Raw genomic sequence first — 22,546 nt, 5'->3', positions numbered from 1 at the left:
ATTTTTCAAAAAATTGTAAAATATTTTTTTTAAAAAATTAAATATTTTATAATGAAAATTGTTCAAATATAAAGATACAGTGTGAATTACTTGTATAATTATTATCATACTACAATATAATAAATTGTCATATTAGTGATGAAAATTGATTGACAAAAAATAATTTATCGATAAAATAGAATTCATTGACAAATTTTTTTGATAAAAACAAAAATTCATGAGTAAAACTAAATTTATTGATAGATTATATAATTTTAATTATTGTCAAAAATATTCATCGATAATGAATTCGTTGTTAAAACTCGTTAAAAGAATTTTTGATAATTTAAAATTTTCATTACCAATGGTCATTTTTGTGGGTAAATTTCTTCAGTAAAATGAATATTAAAGTTTTCGTTTTCTATATTATATCATAAAATTTGTCGATAAATTTGTTGGTAATGATTTTTTTTTAAAATTTGTTGATAAATCTATTAGTAATTGTCTTTGCTAAAATTTGTTGATAAATCAGTAATTATACTTTTAAAATTTGTCAAAAAATTGTTGCTAATTGAATTATTTTATTCTATTGGTAATTTTATCAATTAATCTGTAAGTCAAATAGGTATCAAATTTTTTGCCAAATTCGATGAAATATTTGCTATAAGAAAATGAAGATGAGTGAGAAGAAGATAGGAGAAAAAGAAGGAGGAAAATGAGATAACGATGACAACAATATTGATGGAGGTGACAACGACAACAATGATAAGGGATTGAGAAAAAGAAAAAGAGCATAAAAAAAAAGAAAAAGAAATAAGTGGTTATAAAAAGAAGAAATGATGATATATGTTTAGTTTTATCTGCAAACATATAACATTCTATTATGTAAAAGTAAGTGGTTATTTAATTCTTGATTTTCAAAAGCAAAGTTCAAACCAAACCGTTTCATTTTGAAGAAGAACTAGATAAAAGAAAATATAAAAAAAAAAAGATTTTGATAAGTTCTCAATTTTTTTATCCGCTTTCAATTATTTTTCTTTTGTCGTCTGGATTTTGAATAACTCCACCACATATTACAATTATGTAAATTTAGTATTTCATATTCTACATGCACCAATTTGGTTCTTCAAGTATAAAAATATATGCAATGTGAATCTCTTATATCCTAATTGTTCAATTGAATCTTTTGAATATCCCAATTATATGATTTTAGTTTTCTAAATGTCATAACCCAATATCTAAACAACAAATTTTTAATTAACCATAGCTTTAAATTTAATATCTAAAAATTCAATTAACAAAATTGAAATATGCGTGACTAAACACATTCACACTTAAAAAGACTCAATTGATATAAATAAAACTTATAACACTAAAATTATATAATTGAGTTATGAAATTTTCGATCAACCCGATAAACTTTAACCCATAATAAATTGCCTTGCTAGCACCCATAAGTAAGAAAATGATTATTTATATAAAATATAACTCAGCCTTTTAACCTTGACCCATTTTAACATAAAATAAAAAAATACAAATAAAGAAACTGAAGAAATAACGAAAAAAAAAATACCCTCCCATAAAAGTGGTTTTTAAATTAGGAAGGGTTTTTTTTTTTCGAAGAATGAAAATAATTTGTCTATTTTTATTCAATAATTATAAATTATTAAATTACTTTCGGCAACAATTGATTTTAAAAAAACCATTGCAATCAAATATTCTCTGCTGAATTGTCTACAAACTACAATAAGAAAAATAAAATTCTTACGCGTCATGTTCATTTTCAGTAACAGTTGCCACTGCATGTTGTTCACATTCTAATCAAGTTCTATATGACAACACTATGTCATTATATGTATGTATGCATATCATTATAAAACTTTAAATCTCGTTGGAAAATAACACAGATAGAATCTATAACACTGCAATCAAATTTTATAAGTGCTTATATTTTTCAGATAATTATGCTATATATATTACTGGCTGATTTCTCAGGTGAATTTGACTTGTAATTTTTAGTAAAAAAATTTCTCAGTCACGTTTTTATATGTATGAACACTGGAATAATTTTATTTGAATCAATGACTTGAGAATATACTTATAGACTAACTTTACATGTTAATTTTTGGTAGTTGCTGAAAAAAGTCTGAAATTTATGATAGAAATAATTGAATAAAACAAAGTATGCAGTTTGTGTGTACTGAATGGCGTTATCATCGATGCCAGATAATCAAAGAGTTGTTGGCTTTATTTGTGTACCTTGGAACACGTTGGGGACATCATAATCTGTAAGAAAAACTAAACCAGTTTTCTTTCCAAAAGGGTTCTGCAGATGTCATCCGACATGACATCATTCTACAAACGAAGCACAAACTAGAAAATATGACTCACCATGCATCTTTTCAAAGCATTTATTCTTGTTATATATAATATTCCATCACACAAGCTTTTTTCCAACACATGGAGTTGAATTGAACCATTTACTCAATACTAAGATCTATCTGCTTTGGTCCCTTTTGTTTTCATACTGTGGAATTACCAGAGAAAGTGAGGGACCAAAAGCCATATAAAGAAAGAGATTTTCTTTCATTTCACTCACTCATCTCAACTACCCCTGTTCAATATTATATTCTAATTAAGAGGGCTTCTTCATGTTTAACACAGTTTTCTTATCATCGTTTGCTCTAAGTTAAGAGAAATTCTATCAGTTGTGATTGATGCTCGTTCAAGTCCTCAACACAGCAGTCATAATGGACGAAAAGGTAAACTAACTCTTGTTTTTTGTATTCTCACCAAAGAAGAAACAAGACTTGGAAACACACAGTGAACTTGTTTTTCTATTTCACTTTTGAGTTTCTCTGTGGTTTGCTTTTAGGTTACCACCCTTAACAGTTCAGAAAGCATATATGTAGCTAATTCTTAGACTTATTACAACAATCTTGATTTGATGACCAGGTGGAAAGTCTTAAATCTGAGTTACAGAGAGTGAGAGAGGAGAATAACACTCTAAGAGTGATGTTTGAAGTTCTAAGCAGCAAGTACACAAAGCTTGAGTCCCATCTTCAAGAGATAAACAAGGAACAACACAAGGGCATGAATCAAATAGGATCAGTAACAGAACCTATCTTGGATGTGAACAAGAGACGGAGACTAGAGTTTCCCACAGCAAAAAAACCACTACAAATCTTTGTCAGAACACATCCCATGGATGATAGTTTGGTATGTGCTATGGCCCATCACTACAAATTTGGTTTGTGTATCTGTGAACTGACTTTAATTCATGTTCAAATCAAATTCTATATTGAAGTTAGTATGTTGATGCAAATTTTGCTTTGGGAATATAGATTGTAAAAGATGGATATCAGTGGAGAAAGTATGGACAAAAGGTCACCAAAGACAATGCTTCACCAAGAGCTTACTTTAGGTGCTCCATGGCTCCCATTTGCCCAGCCAAAAAGAAGGTACATAGAATGAATATATTCTATATGAATGCACAATAAAAAGGTTTGAATCTAGGATGCTTCATAAACTACTCAAATCAATGAAGGGATAAGTTAAAAACTTTATGTTCAACATTAGGACACTTTAAATATGAATTATTGTGTGATTTTATTATTTGTCAAAATAATTATGCCAGCAAAAATTGAGATGGGTTTAGTCTATTAGGGAAAAGGGACCCGGTCATTTTAAATAGCAAAAGTTTTCTAATTTATTAGTTTAGTTAGCTAGGAGTAAAACCCATTTCATTTCTTCAAGATGGTTAACTAATTATACTATATTTCATGTGCATATATGAGTTCAAGAAGTCTCAGTGTTGTTTTGTGTTATCATATGGTTTTCTGAAGTGTTTTTTACTTGATCATTGTAGGTGCAAAGATGTTTACATGATAAGTCTATCCTTGTTGCAACTTATGATGGAGAGCACAACCATGGTGCTCTTCATGAGCCATCTTCATCCACACCTAGAGGCTCTTCAGTGGCCAATCAGTTGCCTAGCATAGCAAATGACAAAGAAGCAATGAACATTTTGGCTCTTTCTGCATTGTCTCAAACAGATAGAAGACACAGTGAAGAAGTAATGCATCAACATAACCATGAAACCAACGTCAAAGTTGAAGAATATGTAAGTTCTCTAATCAAAGATCCTGACTTCACCATGTCATTAGCTGAAGCAGTTGCTCGCACCATCACTGGGGAGCTCAAGCAGCAAGATCTAAACCTCAATTTGAATATTCCGGAAGAGTGAAATCTCAATCTTTTTTCTTTTCTTTCTCCAACTCCACAACCCCCAAAACCCAAATACAAGTGTAAAGACAAATTTTAGTTCAGTGAAATGCTAGCTGGTAGCAATGAGAGAGAGGAAAACTTCTTTAGGTCGGTTTACTTTGAAGAAATATATTATTTTTCATTTTCTGTTTACACTTCTAGTTGCACAAATGTTACATTGTTTGTCTGGTTTTCTTTCAAAAGTTTGTAAAGAAAATGGTAAGAATATTTCCCTTACTAACACAAACTTTTGGAAACAAACTAGAAAATGAAAAATATAAAAAATATAAAGCGCGTACCCAAATCAAACCACCTCTTAGTTTTCCATGCCAGATTGGAATACTAGCTTTGCAGTTTTTCTATGTTGTTCTTACTTTTAATGCCATTCGGAAAAATTTAAGATAAAATAATAGCTCAATTGAGACAGGTTCAATTAGTTATTTTTCATTAACCTTAATCTGCTTGGTACAATTAAAAGAAAGCAAAAGTTTAATATTTAAATCTAGACAATAGTGGAAAGAAGAAATAAACTGTTTCTATAAATTAACATTTATTTTCCTTACACTTTCACTATCTTTCTAGCCAAATAGAAAAAATAACATCATCATTAGTAATTTATTTTTCTTCTATCCAAGCATGCCATAAGTATTCCTCCAAGGGCTATTTGATCGAAGAGGTGATGAGATTTGATACAAAAAAACAAAGCAGTTTTCAGTAAAATGAATAACATGTACTCTAACCAGAAGTTCAATATTTACAAAGCATTTTCCTTCATCAGTTAGTTAAATGAAAACTCAGTATTGGTGCCTCTAAGCACTCTCAAGTTGAAGTAAAATTTAAATACTGCTCTATCTTATAGGGGGGATATACCACTGGATTAACATTTACATCGCTAATGTGAGTACACAACTTTGGACTAGAAGAGTAAAACTAGATCAATTTGTACACTGACAGTTCACCACTCCTCACTGAAGTGAACACCATAAAACTGCTTTTCTGCATGACATGGAACAAATTGAGATTGAAATGAATGTCAATTAAAAACTCATGACTATGCAGGGTACACATCAACATAAAACGAGCTTTGAGAAGGCTTATTACTTAACATGAACATAATCCTCAGCCATATATGCCATGAGCACCACATTTCTTTCATTAGAGAACTTGAGTTATAGGGTCATCATCAATGTCAATGCAGCCAAGAACAAGATGATTCTGCACTTGCGCAAAGGGTTTTCTTCATCCAACCACACGGGATCTTTATCACTGTGGAACAACTCTTGTTTTGAGGCCTTCAAAGGATCATATCATTTAATATCCCCACTCTTTATGGTGGTCCTCATCATATGTTCAGCCTCCTTCTTGGCAGCAGCTAGCTTCAACTTCTCATGCTCTGCTTCCTTCTCTGCTCTCTTTCTGTCTAGTTCAATCTGCTTGCAATTTTCGTCATGTGCTTTCACGAACAACCTCACAAAGTTGAGCAGCGTAGATACAACTAGAGAAAGGAAAAGAATCAAATCCCCCAAAAAGTTGAACCAGACAACTAAACACAACATATAAACGGACCAAACTGGTGCATAAAATGGTAATAAAGGCTAATTAAAAATACAGTTTACCTTGTTCAAATGGACAACGTGCTGGATCTTCACCAAAGTATAAAGCCAATGCATCTGCATTTCTACCCTGGTGCATCCAGATTCAGGAAATCAGATACATCTCCAGTATCTGCAGTTCATCATGTAAGCAGAAAGCTACCTAAAAAAACTAAATCCATACCACATTGGCATAAAGTTGAGCCAAAGACCTTACTTCAGATTCAGCATAAGAAAGAAATTCCTTCAGAATCTGAACATTACCAAGAGAACAAAAACAAATCATTCAAAGGTAAAGCTAAACATTTTATCACCATTCAAATTTATTAGCAAAATCTATAATTCAGATGAGTTGCACATGCACGTAACCATAACAGAAGGGTAACTACGTATCTGAGATACTTCACATCCCTTTTAATCATTATATATGATGCTGCATCACTGACCCAGATTTGCTTTAGTCTATTAGAAAACAATTTAGCTATGGAGTTCTTTGTCATAAAATTAAAGTCAACATAAATTCTAAATGATTGTGCCGTCAAATTCTTATTAAGGAAAGCAGGTGCTTTCAAATGCACTCTTGTTTACAGCATGTTAATATTCAGTATGCCATGATTTACATTGATGTTTGTATCATACATAGCCTAGGCCAAGCTTCACAATATATATTGATCCAAATTCATGAGAATTCAGAATCAGTTCATTCTGGTTGAAGCATTTTTAGATGACCAGTTACATATCATACCTGGCAGAAGAATTCTGACACAGGTCCATCATTCTCTGATGCAGTCAATTCCTGAACTACTTTCTCCAGTCCTTTACTAATAGCTTGCATTTCCTCTGCCAAGTATTTTAATTGTATCTGTATGGAACACAAGCTTATAACTCAATACATCAAAATTGAAACAGACACTGAAACCACCTGGTATAACTGTAACATAAATGAAAAAAAAAAAAACCTTGGTTGCCGCCTCCAAACTCAATAGGTCTTTATGGAAATCGAGAAGTTCTCCTAGTTTTTCAGCAAGCACCTACAATTCAGCCATCACCAAACAATTAATATTACTTCACAGGAAGAAGCGAAGCCAAAGATTTACATTGAATAATTGCAGTAAAACACAATCGAAGTTGATAATTCTCTGGCAAACTTATGTTGCATAAGCAGAGTGCAGGAAACTGTCATCCATGGAAACAGCATACATTCGCAGCTGAATCTCCAAAAAAATCATGACAATTAAGGAAATATGATGATCAATCCTAAGTGATAGTGAAGAAATAGAAAAACTAATCCCAACAAATAGCCTAAGACATTCTGAAAGATGAAATATTCTAACAAATGTCAAATATGCGTTGCAATTATGTTGACCTATAATTTTAGAGTGAACCTATCATTTTCCTGGAGTGTCTATTTCTTTAGTGAAAAAAATGTAGAAGGAAAAAGATTTTAGTAATCTTAATAGTATCAGTTACATATTTACTTAACAATTCCAGATGAATACACCTGTCTTATATTTTTAAAATGATATGGGGTATCAAAGGAACAGTCAAGCACCACGAAGGAAGGGTTCCAAATATCCAGATTTTAGCCCTTTTCCATGTTTCTTTCCCAAGAAGCTATAAAATCCTTGTGTGAAAAACAATCTATTTATATCACTATCTCCAACCACAGTAAAATTACGAAAGGAAGAAACATAATTTTTTTCTCAACAAGCCGAGAGGGATGGATGGTTACTGGAGAAGCAATTGATATCTTTCTCAATATGAATCAAAACTTTCCAGTGTAATTATTAAGTTCACTGTAAAACCCTACTTTTTTACTTCTGTAATTATGTTTGCTTATTAAAGTAGGTTTGCTTGTCTCCGTAGTAGTAATGTTCAGTTATGGGTTTTGTCTGAATTTGGACAGATTTGTACTCTAAATGTAGTGGGCACGTGATCTTTATCTGATAACATGTATGAGTATGACGATGCACAGTCATTTGTCATGTGTTCATCCTTAAATATGAATCAAAATATGAATAACAGTATGATAACGCAGCAAATACAAAATTGCTGTGTTTCTATTCACCACTCCTCTCTTTTCACGACTGTTTTATGTTTTTATGGTATAAGTTTTCTTCCTTTAACTTTTGTATCTGGAGCAGTATTTTTATAAGCTGAAACTGAAAAATATTGAGATGAGTGAATAAACACTAGTCAGAGGTCAATACAACTTCAGGAGGCAATGTTGTTTTTGTTGTTCCTCAATTTTTCAGGGAAAATTCTCACGTGTGGGTTGTCAAAATGAGACAATGTTTAAAGTCCTACGGCTTATGAGAGTACGCAGACCAAGGTAAGCAAACTATACAATTCAGGGCTAATCCAACTATGAGGAGACTATGAAGGAGAAAGTTTTCTCAAGTCTCCATTCAACTTTGACTGATGAGATGTTTTCTAGCATTATGAATCTAACTTGACCTTATTTCTAGTCAATGTGTGACTTCCAACACACACACCCCTCACACATAGGTATATACATCTCGAGCATGAGATTTGACATTAATGGGTGATTGTGGGTGGAACAATATGCTCAACAAACAACAAATCTCACTAGTATAGGCTCTAACAATGACTTTGATACCATGTTAAAAAGTGAACTTTTATCCTAACTCAACCCCACAAAACCGACTTGTAAAGTGAGGTTTGTACCCACTTATATACTCTAACTTGGCCTTATCTCTAGTCGATGTGGACTTCCAACAGTAAGGTTCACGAAGATTATGAATCTAAAAAGATAGTTTGAAATATGAAGGAGAATGAGTCTGTCAAGGAGTACACTTCATAATTGTATCGTTTGGTGAATATGAAACTATATGGTGAGGTCGTAGAAGACAAGGTTGCCGAAAAAATGTTGATGTAGACTATCTCAAAATTTTGAAACCAAAGGTGTTGCTATTGGAGAGTCATGTGATCTCAAGAAATTATCTATTTCTTAGATGGTTAGTAAATTGCAAGCTCTAGAGCAGAGGTTCTTTGAGGATGGTGATGTAATTGAAAGTGAATTTCATGTTAGACATAAGGGGAATATTCACTTCAGAAAACTAAAAAGAAGTGAACTTTAAACCTAACTCAATCCTATAAAACTGACTTGTAAGGTAAGATTTGCACCCACTTATATACTATAAATTAACCTTATCTCTAGTTTATACAGAATCTCCAAACATCCCTTAACGTCAAAGTATATACATATTGAGAGTATGATTAGATATTAATGGATAATTCAATAGTAGGTAGCACGGTAGGCCAAACAAAAAATCTCGCTAGGATATCACTGTGTGGCACATCCTTAGCAGAACCAAATTCACCTCAACTATAGTTTCCCATTCTTGAAAACTTTGAATCTAAAAAATTACTTTCACCAACCCTTAGGATTTATAGAAGAAAGGAAAGACATCCCTCCCTTAGTTTTGCGACATTCCTTTTGGAAAGACCATAATCATCAACAAGATCCATTGTTGCAAGGAAAGTATGTAGAAAAATTAAATGCATTAGGGATATTAATTTGATGAGAATGCATATTGAGATTGGGAAAATAGTCAAGTTCAAAGAACCCTTAAGACTGAACTGCATCAAGCTAGCAAAGAAGATGAAGGTCAAGCTGAAAATTCTCCAGGTCTCAAAACCAAGTCTTTGAAATTTATGAAAAATGCTGTGTCTATGTCTCTCTCTCTCTCTCTCTCTCTCTCTCTCTCTCTCTCTCTATATATATATATATATATATATATATATATGTTACTCACTGAATTTTGGACATCCAGTAAATTCAAGTCTTGCTTACTTGGGACTTCATTCTTATCAACTCTACTGGAAATGTAATTATGCTCTACCAAGTTTATGGTAAGTTTATGAAGGTTTTCTTTCATGTCTCGAGGGAGATATCATATTTTATATTGATTGCCGACATCTACGGTCCAGTTTTCTCATTCTTATCATTAAGGGCAAAATGGACAGTGGCAAATAGTCCCCTCTCCATCACTCAAAATATTAATAAGCAGAAAACAGAAGAAACACACATGCACACACATATATGTTTCTCCCAGGCACAGACACCACCACCTGATAGCAATTATAAGCACCCAAGCATTTGAGGAATCCACCCTCAAAAGCTATGGATTAATAGGGAATAACCCAATAATTAAATATTCCACCAAGCATCTTGTACTACTCGATGTGAGACTTAGAAGTTCTATAATAAACATAAACTATAAATCACTTCATCAACTTTATTACTTGCTGCATTTCACCAACCAGTGTATCAATATATACTAAGAAATGAAGATGCTTCTTAGAAAATATCATTTTACCAACAACTTATAAACTGACGACAAACTAAACTTCTTGTACAGAAACAATTCATATTGAAATTTAAGGATATCAGGTGGTTTACCTTACAGAGATAATGCATAAGAGTCATCTTGTTGTTTCTTGCTCGTGTATCAGTTAGTTTAAGGAGACTATCCAATCGAAACCCAACAGCCGAACCTTCAGTAATCACATAAATTAATAGGAAAGCAATCAAGGCTACAGTGGTTTTGTTTTCATATAAAATTTAATTTATCAAGACCAAGAATAAATCTTAAACACGAGCAATAGAATGAACATAAACTATCTGAGTTGTGAGTATTTGAAAAGTCCATGTTTCAATAAAAACTTCACTACATTATTTGTACAGAAACATGATTTGTGACTGTGAAAGCTAAAGCTTTAATTCACCTCTTGCAGTTCCATGGTTCAAAGCATTACCCAGAGAAAGAATGGTCTGCATGATTCTTTTCAACTTGACTGAATTCCTTATCTGATACACATATCAATGGAAGCTGAAGATAAAAGTATATTGACTCAGGAAATAGAGTATTCAACAGAAAAAAAAGGTATGACTCACCTCTTCAGATGCAGAATTCACAATATTCAAATCTCTTTTCAGCTCTGAAACCTACATGAAAATTACATGCAAGGTGCATCAGAACAGCTAAATTTTTCAGTGGCACGAAAACAGAATTATTTAATAATAACTAAAAATATTGTGTGGTTATCTTCTGACCTGGGATAAGAATTGCATCTTAAAAGAGAAAACTCTTAGCTTGCTTTCCACTCTTGGCACTTTCATCAATTCTAAGAAGAACTATAACAAAATGCAAAAAGCAAATAAGAAAAAAATAGAAATGAAAGAAGCAATCTTGAAGATGGTCTGCAAAAGCTATATATTGCAAGATATATTTGAGAGGTTGACCTTAAGTGATATCTCCTTTATCAAAATTAACACTGCCCACAAATACATGGGTTTAAATAAATAAAAAATTGATGTGTCTTGTTAGTGTAATACTCTGTTTGACATGTATTGGCTCTGCTAGTGTTGTTGTTTCAGTTTAAATGTTATTTTTGTTACAGCAGTGGTTTCTGTTAGAATGTTCTTGGCTAGTGTAATACATTGGACAATTACAACGGTTGGAGTCAAATGTGAGTTAGAGTCCCACATTGAGTAAAAAAATATGCAAAAAGAGTAACATACAAGGAGAAAAGACCCACAAACTTATTGTCTTAAAGTTTTGGGCTGAAGGTGATGTCATAGTTCCTTATATGGATTTCCTTATGACTTATATGCCTCAAATCTCCTCAGTGTCTCTCCTCAACAAACCCCAACAAAGTGGAATCAAAGTCGTTGGTCATGGTGACCAGCTTGGATGAGTACAAATGTGGATTTGGTGAAGAAAGTTTGTGCTCGAGGGAAAACGTAACCAATGTGAAAGGGACTCACCTGAGGGGGAGTTTGTTGGAGTCAAGTGTGAGTTGGAGTTTCACATTTACCTAATGGATCTATTGTTATAACTCAAGCTAAGTACATTAGATTGACTTAACATGACTAATATGCTGAATCCAAGCCCATTTCATCTCTTATGCTATCTAACTGCAAATTGTCCAAACATGGTTCAGATCTGATACAAGACCTTTTTTGTACAGGTCTATTGTTGGTGCACTTTGGTATGTTACTATAACTCATCCAAAATTAAGTTTTGAAGTCAACACAGGGTATGCCAGTATATGGCTTTCCCTCTTGAATATCATTGGGTTGCTGTTAAGAGAATATTGTGATATCCTAAAAGGGCTTTACATGGTGGTCTCATTGTTCATCCTGCCATTCGTCATCAATCTCTAGCTATTAGAGTTTTTGTGATGCAGATTGGGCAACGGATGTTGTTAGATATTGTTTGATATTGGTAAGATATTGTTAGATATTGTTAATCACGATATCAAACAATATCTTCTATTTACTCTATTTATTTTCAATTACTCTTTTTAGTTGTACCTCTCTCTATTATAAATAGATTATCCTATGTGTGATTTATATACAAGGGAGATTAATCTCAAATCCTATTTTCTCCATATTCAACAGATGCTAATGACAAAAGATGTACTTTAGGGGCTTCCAATTACTTGGGACCTAATTGAATTTCATGGTGGTCAATAAAACAAATTCTTTTCAAGATCTAGCACAAAAGCTGAATATAGGGGTTTAGCTGCTCCTACTGGTCACACATTATGGATACAAACTCTTCTGAAGGATCTTTCAGTTCCTCATTATACTCCTACTGTTCAGTAGGGATGGCAAAAATACCCGTGCCTGTGGATATCTGCGGATAAAATCCGCAGCGGATAGTTAGTACTCGTGGGTATTTATTACCTGCGAATAGCGGGTAACGGGTATTTTAATACCCGCTTATAAACGGGTCGGGTGCGGGTATCATACTATCCGTACCCGCGGGTACTCGTTATCCGTAAAAAAATTAAAATTAAAATTTAATTTATATTTTATTAAGTTAAATTTAATTAAAATTAAAATTAGCTGTATATTTTATTATGTCAAATTTAATTATAATTAAAATTTAATTTAATTTTATATTTTATTTTTATAATTTTATATTAAACAATTTATAAAATATATATATTTTTTAAATATTTGTGGGTATCGGGTATCCACGGGTACCCGCGGGTTTTAAAAATATCTGCGGGTATTTTTTAAGCGGATACCCAACGAGTAAACGGGCAGCTAGCGGGCGGATTTTCTTTTGCGAGTCGGGTTGCGGGTAAGCACTATTCGTACCTGACCCGACCCGTTGCCATCCCTAATTCAGTGTGACAATGTAATTTGGCTCACACATGAAGTTTGGTGAGTACAAAAAGGTCAAAAACAAGCAGCTTTTTGTTTAACACATTCTTGGTCAAGATTAGTGGGCAGATCTTCTCACCAACCCTTTGCCACCTACTAGATAACTACAATTAACTTGTAACTGAGCTCTCTCTGTATACAGTCTTATGTTATCGTAGTCTCATATTCCTCTTGTGTCTTTTACCCTTTTTCACAATAATAAGTGTGTGTTTGATTCTTCGTCAAATTGATGTAGAATTAATTAGAATTGATTTTCTAACACATAATCAGCATGTGTTTGGTTTCCAAAATCAATTAACGGGTAAAAAATTCATGTTGAATGAGAAACAACTAATTTTTGCTTCTGCATTGGAGAATCGATTCAGCTGGAATCAGTTCTCCAATGCTGAACCAAACACACCCTAAATCAGTGTATCAGTTTTCTATCATGTCTAGTTATATTGTTCACCACTGATTTTTTTTTTTATTGTTCAATTAATGCAAGAAAAGTTATCCTATCACAAGTTGTCTTACGTGAGAGAAAAGAGTTGAAAAAAGTGAACAACAAATGGTAAAACTCCACCCACCTGCTCACACTTTCCCAAGTTGTCCTTATTCCCGGTATAGTTCTGCATAAAAAGTATGGCTATAGCTCAAATAAAAATAGATTGTACCAAATTCGCTGATGCTCCACCTGACACAAAGTACCGCTAGAAGAAACAAGAAAAAGGCATGGTACCTTGAGTGTTTCCATCTCTTCTTTGGTTGGAGAGAATTTTATAAGGTTCTCAATTTGATCGATATCTAATACTGTATCATCCATTGCAAGCACAGCACACTGAAAGACAATGACTGGAATGTGAGACTATAAGTATGAACTGAAATGTTTCTGCGGTTAGGAAAATTCGCTTCTGACTAATTGAGTGGTTTAAAAAATTGGGATTTTCAATTAAAACCTAAACAAAACAAGGGCATTCAACAGTCAAGCAAGAAATCATATGATTATAAACAACACTACAACTACAATATTAACTTGTAAAGCAAAAGGAACGTAAAATGATCATGATAGGTATCTTTATTAATAACATAATAGCCACATATGCAAGTTCTTAAGTAAAACCAAATGATAGCTTATGCAACCCATTCAATGTCATAAACCATGATTGCAGTTAGTATTGTATAATCACTAGATGTTCAAAACCTCAGGAATAACCCATGGCTTTAATACTCTGTAAAGTGAAATTTAAGCCTAATTCAACCTCATAAAATCGGTTCGTAAGGTGAGATTTGCACCTCACAAAATAGGTTCAGACCTCATCTTAGAAAGTTAGTTTTGTGGAATTGAAATAGATTTAAAGTTTGCTTTCTAACATGGTATCAAAGCATGTCAAGGGCATATTTCTCATAAAATACATATTCTCACCCTCGAGATGACCAATCCTCGATGAACCTATAAAATATATATTCTCATGATCGAGATTACCAATCCTTGATGTTAGAGGGTGTGTTGGAGACCCACACCAACTAGATATAAAGTGAAATTATAATATATACATGAATACAAATCTCAACTTACCAAATCATTTTTGTAAAGTTGATTGGGCCTAAAGTTCACTTTCTAACATAATTATGTAAATCATGGAATTTCCAAATTACAATAATTAAGGATATCTATCAATTTGTAACAGTCTCAAAATTACCATACTTAAAGATATCTAACAATATAACAATATCTTAATGTCTCTATTATGTCCTCCTTCCAAAAACCTTGTACTACCAACACGAACTATTTATGACCTTTCTGTGTGTAAACATCTTCTCTGCCCATAGTTTTCTTTAAATTAAAACCAAAATAAAATTGCATAAAAGAGAAAGTATTCTACCAATCCTATTTAAGTATCTAATCCAAGGAATAAAATAAAATCTAGCCAAATACTAATTTAGTGCACTCGCAGCAGCAAAGCATGAATACTGCTTTAATGCCATAATAGATATCCCCATAATTTGAGCTAGGCAGTGGCTAAACTTTTAACTTGCATTTTAACATCAATCGAGCCCAAATCTCTGTCCACATAATAGAAAGACTACTTGCTAAGTCGAGAACTACCCAGTTGAGACAAGAAATTCTTCCAAATATTAATTCCTTGAGCAGTTATGATTTATAAAGGCTTAAAACAGTGACTGAGAAGAGAAAGAATGTCCACTAAGACATAAATTCAAATCAAAATATCAGCATCTATGTGTTAATAAAAACCATAATGAATGATATCTTACCATCAAGTCAGGCAAAGGGATTTTGACTTTTGTAAGCATGATCTCACAGTTATAGGCCCGCCTGAGCTCAATCTGCAAGGTAACGTGAACCTTCTATCAAGAACTCAAATTCTATAAAATGCCTTCACAAGAATTAAATAAACAACTTAATCATTAAAGAAAGGCATGAGATGAGACATAAGAGTCAGGAGACCAAACAAAACCTACACAGATAAATCACAACCAACTCACTGGTAAAAAAGAAAAAGAAATTATCTTCAAGTTCCTATAATGAAAACCATTACACATACATGACAGCAGTCACGAGAAAATGGTAGAATAAAAGCTCTTATTTAAAAATGTCAATTTCTACTAATTTTGTTTTTAAATTTAACATCTAATATTTTAATTAATAAGTTCATTGAATAGATGTTAGAATAATTAAAGGGATTTTTTGGGACTTTTTCTGAAAAAAAATGAAGAAAAAAACTACTTATATGTTTCTTTATCTGGACTACTTATATGTTAATGAAAAGGCATACCAGTTGAACTTTCTCAACTTTTTGCCCAGAGGCACGGCGATTTGACTTTCCCCCTTTTTCATTAGAAGCTGGAGAAGCTGCGGAGAACAAAGTTTCAAGTTCTGACATGTCAAACTCTGGAGCCCTAACACCAAAAAGGGTTTTAAAAAAAGAATAAATAATGAGCACAGTTCATATATGATGAGATATAAGATATTTATAACTCAAGTCAGAAAAGACACATACCTACAAAACTCATCTAGTTTTTGTGTCTCAGCCCATAAGCTTCCTTGCATCGCCCTTGTTAATTTTAACCAATGGTAAGGTTTCAGATTGCTCCTCTTAGATTGACCTTTTGCATTAGCTCGCATCAGGCCACGACCCTTTGCACCAAAAGGAGCAGAAGGTGGTCCAGGAACTCCAGGTGGTCCAGGTGGTCCAGGAACTCCAGGAGGTCCAGGAACTCCAGGTTTTGACAATCCATTGGCAGAAAGGGGAGGTGGGGGTACAGGTGGAACATTTGTGGAGCTAGACAAAGAACTTTGGGACGTAGAGCCTGGAGGAGGGGGTGGTAGTGGCGCTGAAGGTGATGATGATGGAGCTGAACCAGGAAGGCTAGGAGGTGGAGGTGGGGGTACAGGAGGACCACTTTTGGAGTTCTCAGACAAAGAATTTTGGAATGCAGAAGCGGGAGGAGGGGGTGGTGGTGGTGGTGCAGAACCTGAAAGGCTAGGAGGTGGAGGCGGGGGAGGAGGAGGAGTGCTAGGCACAGAAACTGATTCATTTATACCCAATGAAGATGGAAACCCAGACAGCGCAGGTGGAGGCGGCGGTGGAGGAGGACCTTTAGGAAGGGAAGGAGCTGGAGAAAATGATGGGGGAGGAGGAGATGGTGGTGGCGGTGGCGGTGGTGTAGTTGCAGCTGCAGGAGAAAGGGATTCAAAAGCCTTTTCCGTGGTTTTAAGAGCATCAACTGAAGTTTTCAACACCTTGGAATCTGAAGCTGGAGGAGATACTGTAACTGCATGAGTTACTTCTTTGATATCCACTGCTTCATGATCCTGCAACACAGATGTTATTCCAAGAGCTGATGGTGCACTACGATATCTTGAGATAGCTACAGGTGAACCTTTTAAGGAGTTAAAATAAGAAGTGGAAGCAGAAGCAGATCGGACAGTTGGACGCACCGGTGAAGAAATTATTTTTGTTTGAGTGGGAAGCTGGAGGGAAACCTGCAATTCATGAGGTTCAATTTTCGTTTTAATTGTGCTTGCTTCAACAGGTTGTTCCATTAATGACTTTGTTTCTAATGATTCAGTATCCTTTTCCTTTGTCTCTAATGGTCCCACGTCCTGTGTCATTGAATATGCATCCTTATATGGAACCTTGGCCTCATCTAATGAGGGAGTAAGCTGTTTCCCCTGACTTGTGGAAGCAGAAGTCCTGAGGCTATTTTCTGGTGATTCCTTCAGTTCTAGAGAGTCATTGTTCTTTTCCATAGGAGCACTAACAGATGAGTTATCAATTGTTTTCTCCTTTGATCCTAACAAATCAATCTTCTTTGCCAATGAATCTCCATCAGTGGATGCTAATGACTCTAGAGTCTTCATGTCATTTTCGGACAATGTCTTTGACTCTAATGGTTCGGTCTTATTTCCCAAAGCAAAATCCAAAGACGATCCCAATGAGGATGTAGAATGTTTCCCCTGAACTGCAGAAGTCTGAATGTTTGGATCACTGTATGCCTTCAAAACAGCTGCAGAATTTTCAGATGACTCCCTTTGCAAGCCACTAGTTGCAGCAGAAACCCCAGCGTCGAATTTTTCCAGAAGGATATTTGAAGATGTGATATGTTGGAGCACACTTGCTACTTCTTCCTTTGAATCTAGCCAATCCACGTTGCTGAAAATCTCCTTGACCTTTGCAAATGCTTCAACAGGGAGGCCATCTTTCTCCTCAACACGAGGCAGATCAATTGAAATAACAGAAGATGAAGCATCCATATCTGAGAAAAGAACCTTCAACCAGAAATACAATATATAACCCCCACAAACATTAAGTTGGTTTATCACTAACCAATTACTTAAAAACAGGAGAGACTGAGAGAGATTAATACCTCCACTCTGAAATTCTTAGGGAAGCAATCTTTAGCATTCCATAGTATGTCGATTTCATCACGGTTAAGCATCAAAATATTTGATCTTATGAATGCTGTATTAAACATCACCCGAAACATCATTTCTTCATGCTCTAAATCACTGTGCAGATGAATACACTCAAAAACGACATCTCCTTGAACATGACAGTGGATGTCAATCTTAACCAGTTCACAATCAGTCTGAAACAAATATGAAAAAAGAAAACTAAATAAAGAGAAATGGGGAAAACAACAAATCATTTATTAAGAACCCTGTGTAACTAGAATATAAATAGAGCAAAATAAAGAAATAATATACTTCTTTTTTATTCTAACTCAGTTTAGCCCCAACTGATAAAATCCTGTGTAGAGATAGAAAACAAAATATCCAAATTCCAATCACATTTTAAATAGTTTTATCCAACCGTTTGTATGCAAATCATAATAAGAACCTCACTTTATCAATTAATGCAAATATTAGCTAACTATGAGAAGAAGTTTTTATGTTTAACCCATACAATAAAATGGCATAACAAATCATCATTGCAAAACAATTGCCACACTCTCCCTTATAGTTTAGATTGGCAACCATGGATGATAATATTTCCATACAGGCATTCTCCTATAAAAAGCTATACTGGTTTTCCTCCATTCTTCCTTCTCATGACCAAAAATGGTCCATTTCCTGCTCAGTCCATCCCTCCTTAGATTGCATCAAAGCCACCAGCCCCACTGCCGATTTGCAACACTAACTCTTCCCCGACTTACCAAGAACATAACCCAATTAAAAAGATAATGCTTAAAACGAATTCACAAAGTTCTAATTTTATTTAAATAATTTTGGGTAATCACTGACTTCATATAGCACAGTAACTTCAAATAAAAACTTCCTTAGTTAAAAAACATGTTCAGATGGATTACTGTATGTTTTTATATATGTTCTCCTGTCTTTCTGTCTGCATGCATACACTAACTCAATGTAGGAATTCCACAGCACTGATTATGGTTGAAATTGAGATAATTAAACAAACAATGGAAGGAACATCTCAATATAGGTAGTAAGAACAAAACAAAGGGTGTTAAAAAGCATATTAAATTAGGGTAAAAGGACTTAGGTACCCCACCTGCTTACAGTAGCGAACAAGTTTGCTCCTTTTTGGAGTTGAAAAGAGAACTTTGGGAGTTCGATCTGCAGGAATAAAAGGGTCTTGCCCATATATTCTAAATATAGGACGGCAACCACCCTCTCCACCCATGTTAGGAATGAGTCTTATAATTACACAGTCCAAAGTAAGTGCCCTATCAAGAGGAGGCCATTCTGAACCAACATTTCTTCTTGATATGTACTGAAGATATCTCAATTGTGAAGGTAAAGGATTCAATGGTGACATCAACTGCAGAAGTTCCCGAGGAGCTTGTTTATATATCATGTCTAGTGTTTTCTGCTCCCCTGTAAACATCTTCCTATAAATCAAGAGTGCAGCCAGCATAAACGCTAGTAACGGCCACCCACCTCGTTCACAATGCATCAAGACAACATTTTGATGCCCAAGTTGAAGCCAGTTTTCACCTGATCTCAAGAAATGATGGATCATCTCCATGGTAAGCAACGGGCACCCTTCATACTGTCGAGGATAATCTATCACAGTCATATCATAGTCACACAAAATGTTTGAAATCTGGCTTTGGCTGTCTCCTTCCCGCATGTTGAACACCATGAATGAAGCATCGGGGAAGTGACCACGAAGTTGCCCAATTATTCCTCCTAGATACACTCTATATTCATCTTCTTCCATAACATCCGTGGTAAAGCAGTAATCAAAGACTGCACGTGCAATGACACAATAATCACAATCACACATATGAATGACATAAAGATTCTTTATGATGAAGAAATGCTTCAGTTACCAAGTAGAATGACATGTCATACATAAAAGCAAAGTAGCGAGAGTCTAAAATCAGAAGAGCCAAATTCTAAGAGATTATAAAGTTGTTAAGAAAGTATAACACGTTATAGTTCTCCACAAAAAAAAAAAAAAAAAATAGCTTGAGTTTTTCGTGTCGAATCTATGAAGGTTCTTCCCATTACCAACATTCCTTCCACAAGTATGTATCTCCAGAAGATAAAACATCCATTCAGCTAAGTCACAAACAAGATGTTAACAGCTATTGACCAACAAACTTTTAGATGGAATGATACATTGTGGAACATGAAAATGTAGAAAATTACAAGATCCTAGTTGTTCATCCTATATCTGCAAAATAGGCCCCATACCACAACCCACTAACACGAAATGCTTAAAGATGAAATATTTGCACTGTACAGAAACAAACGTTGTTCACATTATACTATTCCCATTATTAACTTCAAAGATGCAAAGCAAGACTAACCCAATCCTCCCCTAACACACAAAAAGATTAAATATGTGCACTCAACAGAAGCCAACATTCTTCGCATTATACTATTCTCATCATTCGTTTTAAATATGCAACACAGGTCTTACATTCCCCAACCACCATTAACACAAAATGCATAAAGATGGAACATTTGAACTCAACAGAAGCCAACAATGAAGACGTTATAATATTCCCATTATTCACTTCAAATCTGCTAAAAAGCCTTACATACCACAACCCCCCACCAACGCGAAATGCATAAGGATGATATATTTGCACAGAGAAGAAACCAACACTGTTCACTTCCACCAGAACAAATGAGTTCACAGAAAATGAGGCAACAGGAAGCGTACCATAAACCCTTTCAGTGATTTCTAGAAGCCCATCTGGGGGCTTCTTATAGAAGAACTTGCGGAACAATGCCATTGTGTGGAAGATCCAAGAGGGTCACCCTGACAGGTAGGACACCTATAACTGCCCTAATTCAACCCACATTGCATCCAAGCTCAAATTTTTTAGATCCCCCACCAAATAGAAATAGATTGCAATCGTAATCATGAAGACAGTATTGGTGTTGGCATTGAAGGGAGTGTGTATTCAGGAATCAGAGGCCTGGATTTTTGCTGGGTCTTTAAGAAACACTTTTTCTGGAAATGTCCTTGTCTTCACATGCACACTATATCTATCTAATGGAAAGAGAAAGAAGGGAAACTTAGCTTTCAATCAAAAAAGACAAAGAAAGTGGGTGATGGGAATCTAACCTCAATCCTCAGTTGCATAATATGTCATATTCAAATGGAAAGAGTTGAACAATAGATATGGTTAGTTGTTGTTAGAAAAATAAGAACTTTAGAAGAACAATTTGGATCCGAGGTTTCTCTCTCTAACGCAATCTGTGTTTCTGTGTCCGTATCTTAACATTTTGTTTTCTGAGAATGAACACATGTGTATGTGGTCAATTGTGATGATGATGTGCCCATGTATGTTGTTATTTTTTTATTTTTTATTTTCTCTCAATCATTCCCTTTATGGTTAAAGACAAGAAAAAAACACAAGGGAGAAGATCCGTACTAGGTTGTGACCATTCGGTTTTTCCCACTTCAAATATAAAATATTGGCACGAGACAATCAACCTTGCTTACAATTATCAAATTATACAAACCTAGGACTATGGTTTATACTTTATTTTATTCTATCTAAGAAATTTCTCTCTAATCCCTCTTTTAGTATCGAGTAAATTATACACTTATCTCTTTTGAAATTTCCCAAAAGTATACATAACAATCACTATAAATGTTATTTTTCAATTAATAATGTAATTTATAAAGGATATTGTTAAAGCAATTAAAATATTTTTTGTGGGTAACCACAATGATTATTATGAAATTCAAATTAAAAAGTGAGAGACAAGTATAATTCACTCAAATACTAAAGTTACATTCAACAAAAGTCATCAGAAAGATAGTTAAAACCTAGATAGTAATTAAAAATTGGTAAAAAAAAGTGCTAAGCTACTTTATTCAATTATGAGTGTTTGATGAATTTATCAATTAAAGTAGGTTAAAATATAAATGATAGAATTAGATATGCTTATTAGGGATGGCAACGGGGCGGGACGGGGACGGGTTTCGCTATCCCATACCCATCCCCGCATAAAAAATTTATCCCCATCCCCATACCCAAACCCAACGGGTATCAAACTTTTTTCCCATCCCCATCTTCACCGGGTAACGGGTATAATCTCGTACTCATACCCGTACCCGTGTTCTAACTACTTCAATATTAATTTTTATAAAAGAAAAAAAATTACGGTGAAAAAAACATAATATTATGAAATATTCAATATTAGGAGGATTTTCTTCGATGCCAAATACCTTAAAATAAATTATAATTGTTTACATTTTATATTAGAATACCAAATAAAATTTCATGTGAACCAAAACATTTATTAAATTTGCAAACTACAACATTGATGAACTTAGTTGATAAAATTAAAAAATATTTCAAAAAAATATAAAAGGAAAACAAATATTCAAATTAAAATATATTTTAAATGTTTATTTACTTCAATTTTTTAAATTCTAATGAATCTCTTTTTTATACACTAATAAAAGTTATAATATATCACTTGATCAAAATGACACAAAGAACAAATAATAAAAGGAAAACAAATATTCAAATTAAAATATATTTTAAATGTTTGTTTACTTCAATTTTT

General features: G+C 33.9%; 2 protein-coding genes across 5 annotated transcripts; one reads left to right on the top strand and one right to left on the bottom strand.

Annotated features, from left to right (window-relative positions):
* The first annotated feature begins 2,421 nt into the window (after positions 1–2,421).
* Positions 2,422–4,398, top strand: LOC114193929 (probable WRKY transcription factor 40). Its single transcript, XM_028083932.1, has 4 exons — positions 2,422–2,741; positions 2,935–3,198; positions 3,324–3,440; positions 3,848–4,398. Exons 1-4 carry the CDS (start codon positions 2,697–2,699, stop codon positions 4,223–4,225), a joined length of 804 nt encoding a protein of 267 aa, XP_027939733.1. The 5' UTR covers positions 2,422–2,696; the 3' UTR covers positions 4,226–4,398.
* Positions 4,399–4,965: 567 nt separating this feature from the next.
* LOC114193137 (formin-like protein 18) lies at positions 4,966–21,261 on the bottom strand. 4 transcript variants are annotated; one of them, XR_003606228.1, is made up of 19 exons: positions 21,090–21,261; positions 20,682–21,014; positions 19,056–19,756; positions 17,911–18,132; positions 16,041–17,812; positions 15,816–15,939; positions 15,295–15,366; positions 13,760–13,858; positions 13,608–13,649; positions 10,918–10,998; positions 10,759–10,809; positions 10,590–10,671; positions 10,264–10,358; positions 6,797–6,868; positions 6,583–6,699; positions 6,022–6,090; positions 5,862–5,928; positions 5,352–5,740; positions 4,966–5,241 (listed from the first exon to the last, which is right to left on the bottom strand). XR_003606228.1 is itself a non-coding variant. In XM_028082842.1 (19 exons), the coding sequence occupies exons 2-19, from the start codon at positions 20,752–20,754 to the stop codon at positions 5,553–5,555; spliced, it is 3,801 nt and encodes a 1,266-aa protein (XP_027938643.1). In that variant the 5' UTR covers positions 20,755–21,014; positions 21,090–21,261; the 3' UTR covers positions 4,966–5,552. The 4 variants fall into 4 exon arrangements, 3 of the variants coding, with proteins under 3 accessions (XP_027938643.1, XP_027938641.1, XP_027938642.1); XM_028082842.1 differs by having other exon boundaries at positions 4,966–5,740; positions 16,041–16,855; positions 16,982–17,812; XM_028082840.1 differs by having other exon boundaries at positions 4,966–5,740.
* Positions 21,262–22,546: the final 1,285 nt, after the last annotated feature.

This window comes from Vigna unguiculata, chromosome 8 (assembly GCF_004118075.2).
Source record: "Vigna unguiculata cultivar IT97K-499-35 chromosome 8, ASM411807v1, whole genome shotgun sequence".
NCBI classification, from domain to species: Eukaryota; Viridiplantae; Streptophyta; class Magnoliopsida; order Fabales; family Fabaceae; genus Vigna; species Vigna unguiculata.
The sequence above is the reverse complement of the archived record's forward strand: the minus strand, read 5'-3'. Positions and strand labels throughout refer to the sequence as shown.